Source organism: Oncorhynchus kisutch, linkage group LG25 (genome assembly GCF_002021735.2).
Source record: "Oncorhynchus kisutch isolate 150728-3 linkage group LG25, Okis_V2, whole genome shotgun sequence".
Taxonomy (NCBI): domain Eukaryota; kingdom Metazoa; phylum Chordata; class Actinopteri; order Salmoniformes; family Salmonidae; genus Oncorhynchus; species Oncorhynchus kisutch.
Window position 1 is genome coordinate 41,620,105 of NC_034198.2, and position 23,299 is coordinate 41,643,403.

A 23,299-nucleotide genomic window follows, 5' to 3' on the forward strand; every position below is an offset into this window, starting at 1 on the left:
ATGTATATACTGTATTCTAGTCATGGTTCATCCTGCTGTCCACTTCATATGGATATACTGTATTCTAGTCATGGTTCATCCTGCTGTCCACTTCATATGGATATACTGTATTCGCTGTCATGGTTCATCCTGCTGTCCACTTCATATGGATATACTGTATTCTAGTCATGGTTCATCCTGCTGTCCACTTCATATGGATATACTGTATTCTAGTCATGGTTCATCCTGCTGTCCACTTCATATGTATATACTGTATTCTAGTCATGGTTCATCCTGCTGTCCACTTCATATGGATATACTGTATTCTAGTCATGGTTCATCCTGCTGTCCACTTCATATGGATATACTGTATTCTAGTCATGGTTCATCCTGCTGTCCACTTCATATGGATATACTGTATTCTAGTCATGGTTCATCCTGCTGTCCACTTCATATGGATATACTGTATTCTAGTCATGGTTCATCCTGCTGTCCACTTCATATGGATATACTGTATTCTAGTCATGGTTCATCCTGCTGTCCACTTCATATGGATATACTGTATTCTAGTCATGGTTCATCCTGCTGTCCACTTCATATGGATATACTGTATTCTAGTCATGGTTCATCCTGCTGTCCACCTCATATGGATATACTATATTCTAGTCATGGTTCATCCTGCTGTCCACTTCATATGGATATACTGTATTCTAGTCATGGTTCATCCTGCTGTCCACTTCATATGGATATACTGTATTCTAGTCATGGTTCATCCTGCTGTCCACTTCATATGGATATACTGTATTCTAGTCATGGTTCATCCTGCTGTCCACTTCATATGGATATACTGTATTCTAGTCATGGTTCATCCTGCTGTCCACTTCATATGTATATACTGTATTCTAGTCCTGGTTCATCCTGCTGTCCACTTCATATGTATATACTGTATTCTAGTCATGGTTCATCCTGCTGTCCACTTCATATGGATATACTGTATTCTAGTCATGGTTCATCCTGCTGTCCACTTCATATGGATATACTGTATTCTAGTCATGGTTCATCCTGCTGTCCACTTCATATGGATATACTGTATTCTAGTCATGGTTCATCCTGCTGTCCACTTCATATGGATATACTGTATTCTAGTCATGGTTCATCCTGCTGTCCACTTCATATGGATATACTGTATTCTAGTCATGGTTCATCCTGCTGTCCACTTCATATGGATATACTGTATTCTAGTCATGGTTCATCCTGCTGTCCACTTCATATGGATATACTGTATTCTAGTCATGGTTCATCCTGCTGTCCACTTCATATGTATATACTGTATTCTAGTCATGGTTCATCCTGCTGTCCACTTCATATGGATATACTGTATTCTAGTCATGGTTCATCCTGCTGTCCACTTCATATGTATATACTGTATTCTAGTCATGGTTCATCCTGCTGTCCACTTCATATGGATATACTGTATTCGCTGTACACGTTTTCTTTCTGATATTTCTTAATTTCTTTTAACTTTTTGGATGATGTATGTATTGTTTTGTATTGCTAGATATTACTACTGGACTGAAACATAAGCATTTCACTGCACCTGCGATAACATCTGCATATCTGTTTTACACAACCGTTAAACTTTCATATGATATCATGATGATGATGATGAAGATACTAGTGTGTCCCTCATTAGGGGTTCTTATCTCCTTCCTAATCAGAGCTCAGCCGGGGCCCTTAGTGCTGATGACTCAGAACTCTGCTGCACACACACTACCGTTCAAAAGTTTGGGGTCACAGAAATGTCCTTGTTTTTGAATGAAAAGCACTTATTTTTTTGTCCATTCATATAACATCAAATTGATCAGAAATACAGTGTAGACATTGTTAAATGTTGTAAATGTTGTAAATGACTATTGTAGCTGGAAACGGATGATTTTCAATGGAATATCTACGTAGGCGTACATAGGCCCATTATCAGCAACCATCAATTCTGTGTTCCAATGGCACATTGTGTTAGCTAATCCAAGTTTATCATTTTAAAAGGCTAATTGATCATTAGAAAACCCTTTTGCAATTATGTTAACAGAGCTGAAAAACTGAAGGCCAGCCTCCTGGAGTAGCCTCTTCACTGTTGATGTTGAGACTGGTGTTTTGCGGGTACTATTTAATGAAGCTTCCAGATGAGGACTTGAGAGGAGTCTGTTTCTCAAACTAGACACTCTAATGTACTTGTCCTCTAGCTCAGTTGTGCACCGGGGCCTCCCACTCCTCTTTCTATTCTGGTTAGGGCCAGTTTGAGCTGTTCTGTGAAGGGAGTAGTACACAGAATTGTACGAGATCTTCAGTTTATTGGCAATTTCTCGCATGGAATAGCCTTCATTTCTCAGAACAAGAATAGACTGATGAGTTTCAGAAGAAAGTTCTTTATTTCTGGACATTTTGAGCCTGTAATCGAACCCACAAATGCTGATGCTCCAGATACTCAACTAGTCTAAAGAAGGACAGTTTTATTGCTTCTTTAATTAGTACAACAGTTTTCAGCTGTGCTAACATAATTGCAAAAGGGTTTTCTAATGATCCATTAGCATTTTAAAATGATAAACTTGGATTAGCTAACACAACGTGCCATTGGAACACAGGAGTGATGGTTGCTGATGATGGTTGCTCTGTACTCCTATGTAGATATTCCATGAAGAAATCAGCCGTTTCCAGCTACAATAGTCATTTACAACATTAACAAGTCTACACTGTATCAATTTGATGTTATTTTAATGGACACATTTTTTTTGCTTTTCCTTAAAAAACAAGGACATTTCTGTGACCCCAAACTTTTAGACGGTAGTGTATATAAATACACACACACACACACACACACACACACGTATAAATCACTCCAGTGACAGCCCTGTCCTGCATCTCGTCCAACAGGGTAAGATTTACACCCCATGTCTAAGCATGGCCTGCAAACTGGAGCCAGTCCACAATGTCAACCCTCAAATTGGTTATTGATCTAACAATCAGGATGTGAATCACGAGTCACCAGCACTGTTTAGACACATTTTACAGTAATACCGTTTGGATTACAGTTGATATGCAGCAGAAGGTATTTGGTTTGGATTACAGTTGATATGCAGCAGAAGGTATTTGGTTTGGATTACAGTTGATATGCAGCAGAAGATATTTGGTTTGGATTACAGTTGATATGCAGCAGAAGGTATTTGGTGCTGTAAGTAAATCGATGCTTAGGTGGCATTTTTTTTATATGGGGGAAGCCTGATATAATTACGCAGAACAAAAATATAAACGCAACATGTAAAGTGTTTCATGTTTCATGAGCTGAAATAAAAGATCCCAGAAATATTTTCTCTCAAATTTTGTTCACAAATTTGTTTAGATCCCTGTTAGTGAGTATTTCTCCTTTGCCAATGTAATCCATCCACCTGACAGGTGTGGCATATCAAGAAGCTGATTAAACAGCATAATCATTACAAAGGTGCACCTTGTGTTGGGGACAATAAAAGTCCTCTCTAAAATGTGCAGTTTTGTCACACAACACAATGCCACAGATGCCTCAAGTTTTGAGAGTTTCTATTGATCAAATTGAGGTATGTTTATCTCCCGTTTCGTTACATTTGCTTCCGTCTAAGACATTTTTTTTCCAACAGAATCAGCAGAATGAATACACCCCTGATCACACGCAAACACAGTTCACTTTCATCGCAGCCACATACAAACAGCATGATCACTTTACTTGTTGTAATGCCTTCTCACATCTACGTGCTCTCCTCCTCTCTCACCTTTTCCTTTCAGTTGTGGACTTCAGTGCACAACACATCAGCTGTCTGTGATGAGGCACAAAAAAAAACTTTTACAAGCCAAACCTTCATATCATAACCGCTAACCGCAACACACTACATGGTTGTCACCATATTATCTGAAGTCATAGTCAACATAGCTAACAGAACTAATGCATTATCAAACCCACTACAATCATGCAGTACAGTGTACAGTCAGCATACACTTTAGCAGTTACACCGGCAGGCCCCAGTGGCAATAAAGGAATAAAACCAAAATCTTACCGTGACTTGGAAGAGTTCTAGTGTTAGATAAGCATAGCATATATATTTGAGCCGGGTGTTTGATTAGGCTAAACTAGCTAGCTAGCTACGTAAGTTAAAGTGAAAGAAATACTACAAAATATAGCTTGTAGCTTGTCGCTCTCCCTCTCTATCTATCTTCTTCTGTTAAACTATTATCGTTCTCTCTCTTTGAGTCAACTACTCAACATATTTTATGCACTGCAGTGCTAGCTAGCTGTAGCATATGCTTTCAGTACTATAATCATTCTCTCATCCTTTCATTGGGTGGACAACATGTCAGTTCAGGTTGCAAGAGCTCTGATAGGTTGGAGGACATCCTCTGGAAGTTTTCATAATTACTGTGTAAGTTTATGGAAGGGGGTGAGTACCATGAGCCTCCTAGGTTTTTGTATTGATGTCAATGTACCCACAGGAAAACGGAAGTTAGCTGTCCTCCGGCTAAATCATGGTGCTATCCTACAGAGTGCTGTTGAGGCTACTGTAGACCTTTGTTGCAAAACAGTGAGTTTTTATCAATAATATGGTGACGTGAATATATTTAGTAGAGTTTTATCTAAAAATTATAACTTTAAAATGTTTCACTATTTTTTATTTTTAATGACATTCGCTGAGGGGGGGGGGGATGGTCCTCCTCGTCCTCCTCTGAGGAGCCTCCACTGATTAAATAAAATATACCTGTACCTCATTTTGCCTTGTCCTACCATAATGAAACAGTATAGTACCAAGTGTTTGAAGATAATGTTTCTAGAACCGTAGGATGCAACATTGTGAATATCATCTCAAACTGTGAATTTCTCCTTCCATAACAACGGTTGCAAGATGCTCCAACCAGGATTTCTATACCCGTGTGCTTCGCAAACAACCCCCTATTATTTTCTTTAGTGCACTACTTTACCTATAGGGTTCTGGTCAAAAGTAGTGCACTACATAGGGAATAGGATGGCATTTGAGATTCAAACCCTTGTCTCAGCTCTTTCCTGGCATGTAAATGTAACAGAGAGCTATTAGTTAATAGGCCTTCACTTCTTACCCAATTAGGCTTTGAGAAGTTGTGTGAAAACTGAGCCAGATTTGAACTTCTTCTCCTTCAGAAATGCCAGGCAGGTTATTATCCTTTAGCGAGGAAAACAGACAGCCATAGTCTGGCTTAATTTAAAAAATGTTAAGAATGACAGTGTGGTGTTACCAGACGGTTGTTGTTTTCTTTGAATTTACTTTTAAATGGTCACAGACTGAACTGTCTCAATACCTGAAACACAAGGCTTCTGTGTGAGATTGTTTTCTATCTAGACGACATTCTAAATGGCACACTATCCCCTATGTAGTGCACTATTTTTTGACTAGGGCCCATACAGTTCTGGTCAAAAGTAGTGCACTAAATAGGGAATAGGGTGCCATTTGGGATGCACATTCTAGATTCATTTCCAGAAGGACATTTTTATTAAAATGTAATGCTCAGCTTCCTTTTTCCAGCGATGTCTTGAACAACGTATTTAATTGACAGTTATAGTTATGGTTGGTACGAAACGTGATAATTGCCCGTTGAATGGATTCATGGGGTTTTACTTGTTTTTTGATCAGTGAGCTAACGCTCATTTAAAAGAAGGTGAAACTGATAGGGGGAATTAGCTATTACAACGTGCCATCTGAATACCGTACTAAGGATTATACAAGGGATTAGCCTACTGAATAAATAGGCATTATGAATCTACTTTGCAAAGCGTGTGTGTGTGGCTTGGCGGTTGATCTAGTCTAGTTTATTATCCTCTCTGAGACAATAAAATACAATAGAACAGTACTGTGTTTGTAGTGAATGTCTCTCAGAGATAGACGTAGAAATGTGTTGTTAGAGCAGCATGGTTAGCAGGGTTGCTGTCAGAGCAGCAGGGTTATAGGTTCTATTCCTGTAGTTCTGTGTTCGTCTCTTTGGATAACTGTGTCTGCTAAATGCTTATTTTTTTATATTTAAAAAATAATATAGTACGAGTCCTGTGTAGCAGAGATATACACATTCTGGGACTCTACTCTACTCAGAGATGGAATTAAAGGATTTTGGGCACTGGTCAACCGGGGATTTTGTACTCGTCCGGTGACATTCTGTGACATTTGAAAAGACAACATTTTACCAGTCATCGGGCTAGTCAGGCACATTTTCTACAAGCCCGGATTTACAATTACAAGCCTAGGGCTAGTGGGCTACCTTCATTTCCATCCCTGAATACTCCTTTCCTCTCCCATCCCATCCCCTCTCTTCTCTTCTCTTCTCTTCTCTTCTCCTATCCCCTCCCCTCCTCTCCTCTCCTCTCCTCTCCTCTCCTCTCCTCTCCTCTCCTCTCCTCTCTCCTCTCCTCTCCTCTCCTCTCCTCTCCTCTCCTCTCCTCTCCTCTCCTCTCCTCTCCTCTCCTCTCCTCTCCTCTCCTCTACAGCACGGTGTCTTAATTGAACCACAACAGCACCCTGTATCCTTACAGGGGGACACACATAAACAATAGGGCTCCAGTCAGTCAATAGCAGTCAGCAGGTGAGCCTGTCTCTCAGTCTGCTGCGTGGCAGACACCGATCAGCACTGATGTTCCCATCACACATCCACAGGTGGGCTTCCTACAACCATCGATCCGAACCTGTCCAAGTTCGTCTGGTCTGGATTGGTCTGGACTGGACTGGGTCTGGTCTGGTCTGGTCAACGGCTGCCTAGTCAACAGATCATTTGGTAAAGCATGACAATTGCCAAGCCAGAACATACCAAATTAGATACTATGAGTCCTACTTTCCAGTACTAGAACAAACCAAATTAGATACTATGATTCCTAGTCAACCTGTCTGTTTTACTAATGTGAAGTAAAGTTTCGCAGTGTGTGTATCTCGCTCACATAAAATAATGAGAAACCTAATTGGCCCAGCTAGGTTGTTGAAGCCTGACTAAACGGTGTGTGGTTATGTGGGGGACTTGGCTGCCTTGGTTCAGTGGTTTAACCAATGGAGAATACAATTCAGCTGTCTCCCTAAAGACCCAATCAGATGCCAGTGGAACCAAGCCATCTGCTGTATAGAGCGAGTTAGACATAGAATTAGAATCAGTAGAATGGAATTGTCAACGTTCCGTGATGGGTGAAACCGTCGGCCATTTTGAGTGTACCCATGAATGGATCTCCGTTCTAGTTATTTTTTTTTCTATGGGGTTGGATATGTGGCTGTATAATTACACACAGATTGACTCAGGCAAAACAGGCTGGTTGTTTTAGGTCCAATTAGTGTGGTACTTGGACACGTAGACGTTCATTAGAGAGACTTATTACAGTAGACTGTACCTAGACCTTCACATACTGTATATTGAACTGATTGTATTCCAAGTAGCATCCTATAAAGTGCACTACTTTTATAGCGTTATTGACATTTTGAGTCATTTAGCAGAAAACGTTTATTCGGAACGTCTTATAGGCGCAATTAGGGTTTAACTGCCGCCTTGCTCAAGGGCACATTGACCTAGTCGGCTCTGGGATTCGACCAGGCAACTTTTGGGTTACTGGCCCCACACTGTCTTTGCACCCCCATTCACAGCTCAGGATAGGAATTTAAGTGTGTTATTCCCTTGTAGAAGTTAGCCACGTGATATTTTGGACTCAATTTTATTTCAGGACATAAATAATCTTGATTGCAGTATTCTCTACACACAGCACAAGGTTACAGCATTTTCTCATAAATATATCTCATACAATACAATTTAAGGTTACAATATTTTCTCATAAATATATCTCATACAATACAATACAATACAATTAAAGTGTAGACATCATGTAGATTTTCTGATTAAAATAAATGTATGTATTTAGCTACAAAAATAAATAGGATTTTTTTTCATAAATTATTAACATGAATGGCTACAGACTTGCTGTAGTTTCTATGAAATGAGTGGAACCACACATTAGGCTGAGAGGAAAGAAAGCCTGCATCCCAAATGGCACCCTATTCCCTATATAGGGCACTACTTTAGACCAGAGCCCTATGGACCCATGTCAAAAGAAGTGCACTATAAAGGGAATAGGGTGCCATTTGGGAAGCACTCAAAATAAGAACCTCAACAAGCAGCATATCAACACCACTAATACATTCCTATTCATTTGCATAATTCACACAACCCATGAAGAAACAACTTCTTCCACAGAATCACCACATCCAATTGACAATTTACCTTCAGAGATGCAACAGTATGAGACAGTATGAGACAGTATAAGACAGTATGAGACTGTATGAAGCAGTATGAGACAGTATGAGACAGTATGAGACAGTATGAAGCAGTATGAGACAGTATGAGACAGTATGAGACAGTATGAAGCAGAATTAGACAGTATGAGACAGTATGAGACAGTATGAAGCAGTATGAGACAGTATGAACCAGTATGAGACAGTACTGAATATTGCACAGAATCTATACTAGCTATAGCTGTGGAAATACCTCTAGAAATATTGTATGGTAAACATTTCCGTCTCAAGTTTAAAGGCACGGACAAACCGGTAGCGTTTGCCGGCCGAGAGAACCTAGCACCTCTAAACAGATTGCCAGCCGTAATTTGCAAACCGACATTAAAGTGCCTGTCATCCTTTAGACCAGGGGTCTCCAATCCAATCTCTCCAGGAACAGGGTTGGAGTTAAAACCTACAGGAGGGTCTCTCTCCAGGAACAGGGTTGAAGTTCAAACCTACAGGAGGGTCTCTCTCCAGGAACAGGGTTGAAGTTCAAACCTACAGGAGGGTCTCTCTCCGGGAACAGGGTTGAAGTTCAAACCTACAGGAGGGTATCTCTCCAGGAACAGGGTTGGAGTTAAAACCTACAGGAGGGTCTCTCACCAGGAACAGGGTTGGAGTTAAAACCTACAGGAGGGTATCTCTACAGGAACAGGGTTGGAGTTAAAACCTACAGGACGGTATCTCTACAGGAACAGGGTTGGAGTTAAAACCTTTAGGAGGGTATCTCTCCAGGAACAGGGTTGGAGTTAAAACCTCCAGGAGGGTATCACTCCAGGAACAGGGTTGGAGTTAAAACCTACAGGATGGTATCTCTCCAGGAACAGGGTTGGAGAGCCCTGATATAAACCTACAGGAAGGTATCTCTCCAGGAACAGGGTTGGAGAGCTCTGATGTAAACCTACAGGATGGTACCTCTCCAGGAACAGGGTTGGAGAGCCCTGCTTTAGGCTTTACTAGATAGATATCCGTCTTTGGCAGCATCATTGTAGTGATGATATTAAACCTAGTTCCTACTTTTGCTCTTTCCCTATGGGTTAGGTTGCCGTCCGGACATGAATCCCATTAGATACAATATGATCAATGTTTGCACGATAAATGTGAATATATTGATAACGATATATTCCGGTATATATATATATATATATATATATATATATTTAGGAGTTGTTTCGACAAAGCTGAATAAACAGTACGTTGAGCCTACATACGCTGAGATCATTTAGGAGTAAGTAAGTTCATTCTCTGTGTGAAGAGGAGCTGTCCGTCACTACAGTGCTGAAATAGCAAGCATGGCTTTAGTTTCCGATTACCAGACCAGTGAGCTGTGCTCTGTCTAGACTCCCACAGAGTACCGATGGTGAATGAGAGTGTCTACATCGTATTTTCTACGTCTATATGTTTCCTTCCTTATTTAGTTTTAATGTACATTGTTACATAGTTAACGATTCATATTGACTCGAGAGATAAAGTCGTAGAAACATCAACTTTTATCGCACAAACACCAAAATATACACACAGGACAACTAGCTAACACTACTTTCACCACGTACCTGGACACGTGTCAGAAGTTGGGTGTAACTCCTGAGGATGTCCTAATATGGACACTGTAATCTGTGGGAAGTTGAGTGTGACTACTGAGGCTGTCCTAATACGGACACCGTAATGATATCTCAGTATGACTTATTTCCCTGTTTTCTGAGGTGTGCTCGGAGGCTTGCTGCCAGCTCCTTGGCTTTTCTCAACCGCCTTCGAGGCAGCAGCAGCGTTGCTCTGAGGCTTATTGCTCGTCTTGCACAGATCCCTCATCTCTACCAGGCCCTCGTCCAGAGCCTTGATAAAAACGGCCGAGCTGGTCTCGGTGCTGCCGTGGAAGCTGGTCACGCTGAAGAGGAGGTGGTCTGCCTGTGGGTTGTAGCAGCACCCGTAACCGTTAGGAACCACCGGGCCGTAACAACAGAACATCTCCACTGTGGTGGGGACCTGAAGAAGGTATACCAGTTGATGTAACATGTACTTAAGATATACACAGGTGTACTTTAACAAGGGATTCATACGTAGTTTATAAACCGTTACTGATGACTTCATAGATAATTAATATATGTAATAAACAGTTATAACACAATTGGTTGAATACAATGTTCTTTTAATTCATCTGCTTGTTAATTAAGGAGGTTAGATGTAAGCAGCATGACTTTGGATAGAAACGTCTGCTAAACGGTGCATATTCTACATTATTTTTATTTTTACTATTATTACTATTATTACTATTATTACTATTATTACTATTATTATTATTATTATTATTGTTATTATTATTATTATTACTATTATTACTATTATTATTATTATTGTTATTATTATTATTGTTATTATTATTATTATTATTATTGTTATTATTATTATTATTACTATTATTACTATTATTATTATTATTGTTATTATTATTATTGTTATTATTATTATTATTATTATTGTTATTATTATTATATTACTATTATTATTATTATTATTATTATATTACTATTATTGTTATTATTATATTACTATTATTATTATTATTATTATTATTGTTATTATTATTGTTACTATTATTATTATTGTTATTATTATTATTATTATTATTATTGTTATTATTATTATATTACTATTATTATTATTATTATTACTATTATTACTATTATTATTATTGTTATTATTATTATTATTATTATTATTGTTATTATTATTATTACTATTATTATTATTGTTATTATTATTATTACTATTATAATTATTGTTATTATTATGGCTGCAATAGCAATAGACATATAGCAAACAGACGACTAGATGGTATACCTGACTGGTGGAGAGAATGAACTGGTTACTGGCCACGTAGGTTTCATCTGTGAAGATCTCTGGCATCTCCATATGGATCTCCTGTGAGATCTCTCTGAGTCCTAGAAGGTGATTGTCTATTCCCATCCCTGTAATAGCCTGCAACGTAAAATGAAAAACCCATCTTGAACCCTTAGAGCTTTGATAATATTACATCTACTTAATTTAGAGGTTTCTTATGAATAGAACATTTATCAAATAAACGTTATACCGTTTTAGTCAAACACTCGTACTTACTGCAATTGTGGAATTTGTCTGGGCATTGATCGCATCCCACAATCGTTTAATCTTTTCTGAATCCTGTAAAATTGAATACAAACAAAAGCATAATAAATAATTGCATTTAGTCTCAAAAGCTAAATATAATTATATAACAATATATAACAATATAATATAATAATATAACATTGAACATTGTCTAAAGAGAGACAAAGTCACATATTTGACCTGTTATGAGTCATATGATAGATTGCAAGTGCTGTAAACCTGTAGAGAGATCAGATGCTTTGTTGTGTGTGTGTGTGTGTGTGTGTGTGTGTGTGTGTGTGTGTGTGTGTGTGTGTGTGTGTGTGTGTGTGTGTGTGTGTGTGTGTGTGTGTGTGTGTGTGTGTGTGTGTGTGTGTGTGATATATACTCAGTCTCAACTGTTGAGAGTTCGAATAATAGAATACACAAGGCAAAATGTGTAGAATTGTAGGAAAAGTGTTTAAAAATATATAAATTTTCTCTCCACCCCAATTGCAAAATGTGTAGAATTGTAGAAAATGTACTTTAAAACGTAAATTTGTCTCTCCACCGTCAAGCTGGTGGACACAACAAAAAAGTGCCCTCTTGGTGGTGGTGGGGTAGGGGGGGCCCAACCAAATCTCGCTTAGGGCCCCCAAAAAGCTAGAGCCGGCTCTGCTCGTGTGTATGTGTGTGTGTGTGTCTGTGTGCTTGCGTGCGTGTTTATGGCTGGAATGAAGGATACTCAACTCTTACAGTTTATTATATTTCTTTGGTACTGTTTTCACAAGCATGACCAAAAGTATGTGGACACCTGCTAAATCGAACATCTCAATCTAGAATCATGGGCATTAATATGTAGTTGGTCCCCCCTTTGCTGCTATAACAGCCTCCACTCTTCTGGGAAAGGCTTTCCACTAGATGTTGGAACATTGCTGCTATAACAGCCTCCACTCTTCTAGGAAAGGCTTTCCACTAGATGTTGGAACATTGCTGCTATAACAGCCTCCACTCTTCTGGGAAAGGCTTTCCACTAGATGTTGGAACATTTCTGCGGGGACTTACTTCCATTCAGCCACATGAGCATTACTGAGGTTGGGCACGGATGTTGGGCGATTAGGCCAGGCTCGCAGTCGGTGTTCCAATTCATCCCAAAGGTGTTCGATGGGGTTCAGGTCAGGGCTTTGTGCAGGCCCATCAAGTTCTTCCACACTGATCTCGACAAACCATTTCTGTATGGACATCGCTTTGGCATTGTCATGATGAAACAGGAAAGGGCCTTCTTCAAACTGTTGCCACACAGTTGGCAGCACAGAATCATCTAGAATGTCATTGTATGCTGTAGCGTTAAGATTTTCCTTCACTGGAACTAAGGGGCCCGAACCATGAAAAACAGCCCCAGACCATTATTCCTCCTCTACAAAACTTTACAGTTGGCACATTGAATTCGGACAGGTATCATTCTCCTGTCATCCGCCAAACCCAGATTTGTCAGTCGGACTGCCAGATGGTGAAGTGTGATTCATCACTCCAGAGAACGCGTTTCCACTGCTCCGGAGTCCAATGACGGAGAGCTTTACACCATCCCAGCCGAGGCTTGGCTTTGCTGATGGTGATCTGAGGCTTGTGTGCAGCTGCTCAGCAATGGAAAACCATTTCAGGAAGCTCCCAACGAACAGTTCTTCTGTTGACGTGACATTCGCAGACAGTTTGGAACTCAGTAGTGAGTGATGCAGCACTCGGTGTTGGTGAGCTTGTGTGGCCTACCACTTCAAGGCTGAGCCGTTGTTGCTCCTAGACATTTCCACTTCACAATAACAGCACTTACAGTTGACCGGGGGCAGCTCTAGCAGGGCAGACATTTTACAAACTGACTTGTTGGAAAGGTGGCATGCTATGACGGTGCTGCGTTGAAAGTCACTGAGCTCTTCAGTACGGGCCATTCAACTGTCAATGTTTGTCTATGGAGATTGCATGGCTTGTGAGCTCAATTGTATACACCTGTCAGCAACGGGTGTGGCTGAAATAGCCCAACTAACACTAACTTGAAAGGCGTGTGGTGAATTTTCTGACCGCAGCCAGTCTTACATTCAAACCCTTTTCATTGTTCATTCATTTTGTTCGTAGATTTTTTCACCACAGAACCATTAATCCCCCAAAAAATCGAAGTTTACTGTGAAATAAAATGAGTACGTTGGTTTTAATACCCAACGATATATACCTTCTCTATGTAGCTCATTTATCAACCAATTAAATCCTAAATAAATGTTAGATACATGTTTCAAAAATGGACTTTTTTAATGTAGTATGTCACAGGACTGTCAATTACAGTACAATATACTGTTTTCACATCAGTCTATACACTCGGAACTACCCATTAAAATGGACTGAACGTCATTTCTGTCCCATGTGTGTGATCATTGAAGACACCTTTCACAATGTAATCCATTGTTTAAGCAGGCGCTAGTTTGTTTGCATTCAAGCCTGTCTTGAGCATTTGGCCGTAGGTTGTCATAGAAACCGCATGTAAATATCCTCATCGTTCCTGCACCTGGGGGGGAAAACCTCTTGGCGAATCCAATCCTGAAAGAAGGTAGTACGCTCATGGGGATGACAATCATACACTTTCCAGTCTGTATTGTAATCTTGTATTGTATTTACAGTATTGTATTGTAATCATGTATTGCATTTTACAGTATTGTATTGTAATTGTGTATTTTAATTTTACGGTAATGTATTGTAATTGTGTATTGTATTTTACAGTATTGTATTGTAATCGTGTATTGTATTTTACAGTATTGTATTGTACTTGTGTATTGTAGTGGTCCTGTTCATGGCTCAGTTCATACGAGCATGGCACTAGCAACACCAGAGTTGTGGGTTCAATTCCCACTGGATTCACGTACCAAAAATGTGTGGACTGTTGCCACGTTGGATAAAAGTGTCTCTGCTATGTACATGGCATATATTAGGGTGTTAGAAAACTACCACAGTAATTTCCTTTAGGATACATGTTTACTGTATAGGGGATATATTTATTATTGCTTTTGACTTTCTGGATTATGCGTGTATTGCTATTGTATTGATAGATATTACTCCGCTGTTGGATCGAGAAACATAAGCATTTCACTGCAGCTGCTGTAAAATCTCTGTAACGGTTCTCGTTGGTGGAAGGAGAGGAGGACCAAAACGCAGCGTGTTAAGTGTTCGTCATATTTTAGTAGGAAAACTGAACACTACACAAAATAACAACGAAGAGAAAACAAAACAGTTCTGCCAGGTGAACAGACACTAAACAGAAATTAAACACCCACAACCAAAATGGGGAAAACAGGCTACCTAAGTATGATTCTCAATCAGAGACCACGAACGACACCTGCCTCTGATTGAGAACCATACTAGGCCAAACACATAGAAATATGACAACATAGAAAAAAGAACATAGACTACCCACCCCAACTCACGCCCTGACCAACCGAACACAAAGACATAACAGAGAACATAGACTACCCACCCCAACTCACGCCCTGACCAACCTAACACAAAGATATAACAGAGAACATAGACTACCCACCCCAACTCACGCCCTGACCAACCTAACACAAAGACATAACAGAGAACATAGACTACCCACCCCAACTCACGCCCTGACCAACCTAACACAAAGACATAACAGAGAACATAGACTACCCACCCCAACTCACGCCCTGACCAACCTAACACAAAGACATAACAGAGAACATAGACTACCCACCCCAACTCACGCCCTGACCAACCTAACACAAAGACATAACAGAGAACATAGACTACCCACCCCAACTCACGCCCTGACCAACCTAACACAAAGACATAACAGAGAACATAGACTACCCACCCCAACTCACGCCCTGACCAACCTAACACAAAGACATAACAGAGAACATAGACTACCCACCCCAACTCACGCCCTGACCAACCTAACACAAAGACATAACAAAGGAACTAAGGTCAGAACGTGACAATCTCCTAGGCGACCAACTTGGATTTGATTTGTTACATACAGTATATCGCTGATCTCGTCAATATCAGATTTAAATTTGTATTTTTTTAAATGTAATGTGAAATAAAAAAATGTAATAGTTATCATTATAGTAGTACATTGGAGTATACCATACTTTGTATGTTTCTACTTTACAGACATACATTTTTGTTGTATTCCTTAAAATCTGTAGAAGACAAACCACTTTACATCTATAGGTTTTACCAAACGGTTAAGTGATCATCAATTAAGAGCAGTTGGATTAATTAAGTAAAATGGCGTTTAACAACAGAGAAGAGAATCATATCAAAATGTAATGTGAGCATTGTGAAAAACACTTACTTTATAGGAATGTGTATTGCAATGTGAAATATGTCTTTCTAGATGAAACACTGATTAAGTTTGGTTAAAAAATGACTAGGATTCTGTGTGTTGTACTTAGTTCATTGGCAATGTGCTTTAGAGTTTTGATACAAAAGCCTTTTCAATGATATGTTTTGAGTTTTCTACTAAGAGTTTTGAAATGTACCACATACTTGTGACAATTGCAGAAAAGCGATATAAAAAAACTAAGCAGACATGATGAACAGCATTATGGGAGAAGAGGACATGATGAACAGCATTATGGGAGAAGAGGACATGATGAACAGCATTATGGGAGAAGAGGACATGATGAACAGCATTATGGGAGAAGAGGACATGATGAACAGCATTATGGGAGAAGAGGACACGATGAACAGCATTATGGGAGAAGAGGACATGATGAACAGCATTATGGGAGAAGAGGACATGATGAACAGCATTATGGGAGAAGAGGACATGATGAACAGCATTATGGAGAGAGGAATGATGAACAGCATTATGGGAGAAGAGGACATGATGAACAGCATTATGGGAGAAGAGGACATGATGAACAGCATTATGGGAGAAGAGGACATGATGAACAGCATTATGGGAGAAGAGGACATGATGAACAGCATTATGGGAGAAGAGGACACGATGAACAGCATTATGGGAGAAGAGGACATGATGAACAGCATTATGGGAGAAGAGGACATGATGAACAGCATTATGGGAGAAGAGGACATGATGAGCAGCATTATGGGAGAAGAGGACACGATGAACAGCATTATGGGAGAAGAGGACATGATGAACAGCATTATGGGAGAAGAGGACATGATGAACAGCATTATGGGAGAAGAGGACATGATGAACAGCATTATGGGAGAAGAGGACATGATGAACAGCATTATGGGAGAAGAGGACACGATGAACAGCATTATGGGAGAAGAGGACATGATGAACAGCATTATGGGAGAAGAGGACATGATGAACAGCATTATGGGAGAAGAGGACATGATGAACAGCATTATGGGAGAAGAGGACATGATGAACAGCATTATGGGAGAAGAGGACATGATGAACAGCATTATGGGAGAAGAGGACACGATGAACAGCATTATGGGAGAAGAGGACATGATGAACAGCATTATGGGAGAAGAGGACATGATGAACAGCATTATGGGAGAAGAGGACATGATGAGCAGCATTATGGGAGAAGAGGACACGATGAACAGCATTATGGGAGAAGAGGACATGATGAACAGCATTATGGGAGAAGAGGACATGATGAACAGCATTATGGGAGAAGAGGACATGATGAACAGCATTATGGGAGAAGAGGACATGATGAGCAGCATTATGGGAGAAGAGGACACGATGAACAGCATTATGGGAGAAGAGGACATGATGAACAGCATTATGGGAGAAGAGGACATGATGAACAGCATTATGGGAGAAGAGGACATGATGAACAGCATTATGGGAGAAGAGGACATGATGAACAGCATTATGGGAGAAGAGGACATGATGAACAGCATTATGGGAGAAGAGGACATGATGAACAGCATTATGGGAGAAGAGGACATGATGAACAGCATTATGGGAGAAGAGGACATGATGAACAGCATTATGGGAGAAGAGGACATGATGAACAGCATTATGGGAGAAGAGGACATGATGATCAGCATTATGGGAGAAGAGGACATGATGAACAGCATTATGGGAGAAGAGGACATGATGAACAGCATTATGGGAGAAGAGGACACGATGAACAGCATTATGGGAGAAGAGGACACGATGAGCAGCATTATGGGAGAAGAGGACACGATGAGCAGCATTATGGGAGAAGAGGACACGATGAACAGCATTATGGGAGAAGAGGACACGATGAGCAGCATTATGGGAGAAGAGGACACGATGAACAGCATTATGGGAAAAGAGGACACGATGAACAGCATTATGGGAGAAGAGGACACGATGAACAGCATTATGGGAGAAGAGGACATGATAAACAGCATTATGGGAGAAGAGGACATGATGAACAGCATTATGGGAGAAGAGGACATGATGAACAGCATTATGGGAGAAGAGGACATGATGAACAGCATTATGGGAGAAGAGGACATGATGAACAGCATTATGGGAGAAGAGGACACGATGAGCAGCATTATGGGAGAAGAGGACACGATGAACAGCATTATGGGAGAAGAGGACATGATGAACAGCATTATGGGAGAAGAGGACACGATGAACAGCATTATGGGAGAAGAGGACACGATGAACAGCATTATGGGAGAAGAGGACATGATGAACAGCATTATGGGAGAAGAGGACACGATGAACAGCATTATGGGAGAAGAGGACACGATGAACAGCATTATGGGCGAAGAGGACACGATGAGCAGCATTATGGGAGAAGAGGACACGATGAACAGCATTATGGGAAAAGAGGACACGATGAACAGCATTATGGGAGATGAGGACACGATGAACAGCATTATGGGAGAAGAGGACACGATGAACAGCATTATGGGAGAAGAGGACACGATGAACAGCATTATGGGAGAAGAGGACACGATGAGCAGCATTATGGGAGAAGAGGACACGATGAACAGCATTATGGGAAAAGAGGACACGATGAACAGCATTATGGGAGAAGAGGACACGATGAACAGCATTATGGGAGAAGAGGACACGATGAACAGCATTATGGGAGAAGAGGACACGATAAACAGCATTATGGGAAAAGAGGACACGATGAACAACATTATGTGAGAAGAGGACACGATGAACAGCATTATGGGAGAAGAGGACACGATGAACAGCATTATGGGAGAAGCCCATAATGGGGAGCTAAGTAAGAAAAATGACTCACAGAGAGAGATGTCTTCTCGTCCGTCATTGCCTTCACAAAGGCCAGAGTCTCGGGGGTCGCTGAGCGGATGTTGTCCACCCGGCCCTCATGGAAACGTCGGATAGAAGCACTCTCATAAGTGGACACCAGCCGTCCATTGCATCTGGGAAATCACAAAGCAAAATAAATATCGCTACTGTATGTCAATGGAGGCATAATTCACTTCATGTGCGAACAAAGGAAAATAGTTTCTTTCTTAGGTTTTTTTGTTACATTAAAATGACTGTTATTAAGTAGTAAAGAATGTAATCAAATGAAAAATGTGTTGAAACAGGATTAAAACAACCAACAACATATCCTTTTAGAGAACGTTCTTAATAACCTCTTGAATCTAGGGGGCACTATTTTAATTTTTGGAAAAATAACGTCCCCAAAGTAAATGGGCTATTTTGTCAGGACAGGATGCTAGAATATGCATACAATTGACAACTTAGGATAGAAAACACTCTAAAGTTTCCAAAACTGTAAAAATATTGTCTGTGAGTATAACAGAACTGATATTGCAGGTGAAAGCCTGAGAAAAATCCAATCAGGAAGGGACTCTTTTTTAGAAAGCTCTGCGTTCCTATGCGTCCCTATTGAGCAGTGAATGAGATCTCAACCAGATTCCTTTTTCTATGGCTTCCCTGATGTGTCTAGTGTCACAATACATAGTTTCAGGCTTTTATTTAGAAAAATGAGCCTGAACGTCAACATTGCGTCAGTGGTCAGCTGAAGTCTCTCAGAGTGTTTCGTGCGTAAAGGACAAATGCGGCCATTGTTTCTCTTTCCTACTAAGAAGCCACCTGTCCCGGTTGATATATTATCGAATAGATATTTGAAAAGCACCTTGAGGATTGATTATAAACAACGTTTGCCATGTTTCTGTCGATATTATGGAGCGAATTTCGAATATTTTGTCGGCGTTGTCGTGACCGCAATTTCCGGTCGATTTCTCAGCCAAACGTGAAGAACAAACGGAGCTATTTCGCCTACAAAAATAATATTTTTGGAAAAAAGGAACATTTGCTATCTAACTGGGAGTCTTGTGAGTGAAAACATCCGAAGCTCATCAAAGGTAAACGATTTAATTTGATTGCTTTTCTGATTTTCGTGACCAGCTTGCCTGCTGCTAGCTAGGCATAATGCTATGCTAGGCTATCGATAAACTTACACAAATGCTTGTCTTGCTTTGGCTGTAAAGCATATTTTCAAAATCTGAGATGACAGGGTGATTAACAAAAGGCTAAGCTGTGTTTCCATATATATTCACTTGTGATTTCATGAATATGAATATTTTCTAGTATAACGTATGTCCGTTGCGTTATGCTAATTAGTGTCAGTTGATGATTACGCTCCCGGATCCGGGATGGGTAGTAACAAGAGTTAAAGGTGTACAACACCTGTAAAATGCCAGTTGTAGAGACACCTGTATGTACGCATCTGGGCTCATCTTCTGCTTCTTGATGAATTCTTTTCCATAGACCTCAAACTTGTGTACATCCATGTCCAGGTCTCTAACCAGCCTGAGGAGAAGGAAATATCAATATATGTTAAAGTTCCTAATGCCTCTGTTTTTTCATATCCGTGTTAAATCATGTCTGGGTAAAAAACAAATCCATGCACGTGTGCGTGTGTCCATGTGTGTATGTGTGCAATCATGCATGCACATGTGTGTGTCTTGCCTCTGCAGTCTCTCAGCAGAGGCCTTCAGGAGGCCCTGGATGTGAGGCGTGGTCTTCCAGAGCAGTCTGCGAGGAGCAGGAAGCTCCGACACACTGGTGGCCCTCCCTATCTTGGAGGGACTTCCTGTCCTGTGGAGAGAGCACGATCACATGACTTCCTTAGATTAGTGTTTTATTATTATTTATTATTCACTAACATAATATTGCTTCATCACTGACCTCTAATAATATGTTAGTTGTGAATGTGAACTACACTGCAAAACATGAACTACTTCATGTGTCTCATGCGTAAAATGTTAAATATCTGATTTAAGATTTAATGCAATAAACTGGCCGTTAACTATGTTGTAATGAAGTCCTTTGCGTGTTTGGTGAGTAAATATGAACTCTCAGATGTAAAAGCACAGGACCTGGAATAGAACCTTGGGGGACACCAGGACCTAGAATAGAACCGGGGACAACACCAGGACCTAGAATAGAACCTTGCGGGGACACCAGGACCTAGAATAGAACCTTGTGGGTCACCAGTCGTCAACTCCACCTAATCAGATTTAACCCTGTCCATATGGACACATACATGTAAATTAGTTTGGCTAGTTTGCTTACATGAATTTCATCAAGTATTCGGTACACGCCACGAGAACTATTCCCTCGAAGGGTGAATGCTCGCACACCGTGCCGCAGACTCCGTCCTCCCCTACAACAAACTGAAACAAGCATTTCTATTCCATTCCATGGCCTCAGGACCTGTATTGTACTGATCTAGGATCAGACCCCCCCCCCCACACACACACACACACACTTTGTCCATATCATCTTATTCTTTATTATCTAAAATGCTAAACTGATCCTAGATCAGCGCTCCTACACCGAGACACTTGATGTATAAGGGTCCAGGGTTGGCATCGCCCTACCTGCATTGGCTTGTCATACCAGCGGTTTGCCCCCATCTTCTCATGGCCTCCTCCATGTAGCATCAGCAGGGCTCGGCTGGTATCCCCAACCTCCATCCCACTGGGGTCGTCTAGACACACCACGCACAGACACTTCTCGATCACAGCCAACGACTCTCTGTTAACTGAATCTAGGGGAGGGAGGGAGGGAGGCGGACAGGCATGCAGACAGGCAGGCGGACAGACAGACTAGGTCAGTTTATGCAAATATATTTGTTTTCATAGTCTTCCCATGGTTTATTTCAAATTATTACAATGATTTAAATTATTATTTGATATTAGTCTTATTATTATAGTTATGATATTAAAATGTAGACAATAAGATTTTTTGCCGTGAAACCTTTAATGAGCACGTCTCTAGCCTGGGCCCATTCTGTTCTTCCATCTGACGTCAGCAGACCAAAAGGAGGCTGTCTCTCCTCTGTGTTCTCTGCCATCTTTACGATCTTCTCCAGCTGCCTTAAGATGTCCATTTCTCTCAGTGTTTTCTCCTTTACCACTAGGTCCATCACAAAGAACTGAGAAGAAGACAAATCATTTTTAGAAATAGGATTGGATTTTTTTTGGGCGGATGTTTTTTTTTTTGCTCCCAAAGGGAAATTTTGTCGTGGAACAAAGGTGATGGTATTTCCACGTAGAATATCACAGATTAAAACATACATCTGATTAAAATGTATTTCTAAGGAAGCGACAACAACAACAAAAAAAGACTATAAGATATGCTTTATCATAACACCTCAGAATAGATTACTGGCATTACAAAAATCTATAAAGCTTTTTCTCCAAGGAGCAATTCAATGTATCACTCAATCAGACACGTTGGGTCAATAGGCTGTTAAAAAACTAAAACCTGCCAATGCAAACACATCGGTCATTAGACCCCAATAGGCTGCTGACTAATGAAGGCAAAGTAAGAGAGGCAGAGGTTAACGATGTACCACCACCGCCTGCTTGAACCGTTTGTCCCAAATGCCACCCTATTCCCTATGTAGTGCTCTACTTTTTAACAAGAACCCTGGTCAAATGTAGTGCACTACATAGGGAACAGGATGCCATTGTGGCACACAGCTTGAAAACGTGAATCCTACGCCGCGATCAATTGTCCTTGTGACTCAAGGAGGCTCTCAGACAAATTCAATCAGCAGTAATTTAGTTACTAGTCTGTTTCTCCACATGGATGGCTCCTTAATATGTGTCCCTGATTGATAGTGCCTGGAACCATCTCCAGGTACGAAGGACTCTCCCCTCCTCCTCCTCCCTCCTCCCTTTTCCCCATTGTGATGCGTTCGTGTGACGGGGAAGTGAGATTCATTGTAAAAGATAACTCCAGACTGGGACACAGTGTTAACCGTCAACTGGTTGTTTGTTTATGAAACGTTTCAAACATTTTCTCTCTATGACCTTTGAACTTTACCATATATGACACGGCCTTGGGGAGGATTATCAGGAAGTGGAAGTTATTTACAACACGGACTCCTGGGAATCCTAAACCTCAACAGAGACTAAACACACCAACGAAATAAAGTTATATTTAATAAAGTTATGTTTTAATAAAGTTATAACACTAATAAAGTTATACTTTAATAAAGTTATATTTCAATAAAGTTATATTTGAATTAAAGTTATATTTCAATAAAGTTATATTTGAATTAAAGTTATATTTCAATAAAGTTATATTTCAATCAAGTTATATTTGAATTAAAGTTATATTTCAATAAAGTTATATTTGAATTAAAGTTATATTTCAATAAAGTTATATTTCAATAAAGTTATATTTGAATTAAAGTTATATTTCAATAAAGTTATATTTCAATAAAGTTATATTTGAATTAAAGTTATATTTCAATAAAGTTATATTTGAATTAAAGTTATATTTCAATAAAGTTATATTTTAATAAAGTTATGTTTTAATAAAGTTATAACACTAATAAAGTTATACTTTAATAAAGGTATATTTCAATAAAGTTATATTTTAATAAAGTTAT

General features: G+C 39.9%; 1 protein-coding gene across 1 annotated transcript in view; it reads right to left on the reverse strand.

Moving 5' to 3' along the window:
- Window positions 1–9,490: 9,490 nt before the first annotated feature.
- The window catches only part of LOC109883100 (choline O-acetyltransferase-like), a 55,154-nt gene continuing 41,345 nt past the window's right edge, over window positions 9,491–23,299 (reverse strand). The window contains 9 exon segments of the mRNA XM_031804595.1: window positions 9,491–10,304; window positions 11,160–11,297; window positions 11,436–11,498; window positions 18,659–18,800; window positions 20,080–20,202; window positions 20,362–20,490; window positions 20,968–21,068; window positions 21,276–21,445; window positions 21,655–21,832. Of these exon segments, the coding sequence (XP_031660455.1) occupies window positions 10,005–10,304; window positions 11,160–11,297; window positions 11,436–11,498; window positions 18,659–18,800; window positions 20,080–20,202; window positions 20,362–20,490; window positions 20,968–21,068; window positions 21,276–21,445; window positions 21,655–21,832 (1,344 nt within the window). The 3' untranslated portion in view covers window positions 9,491–10,004.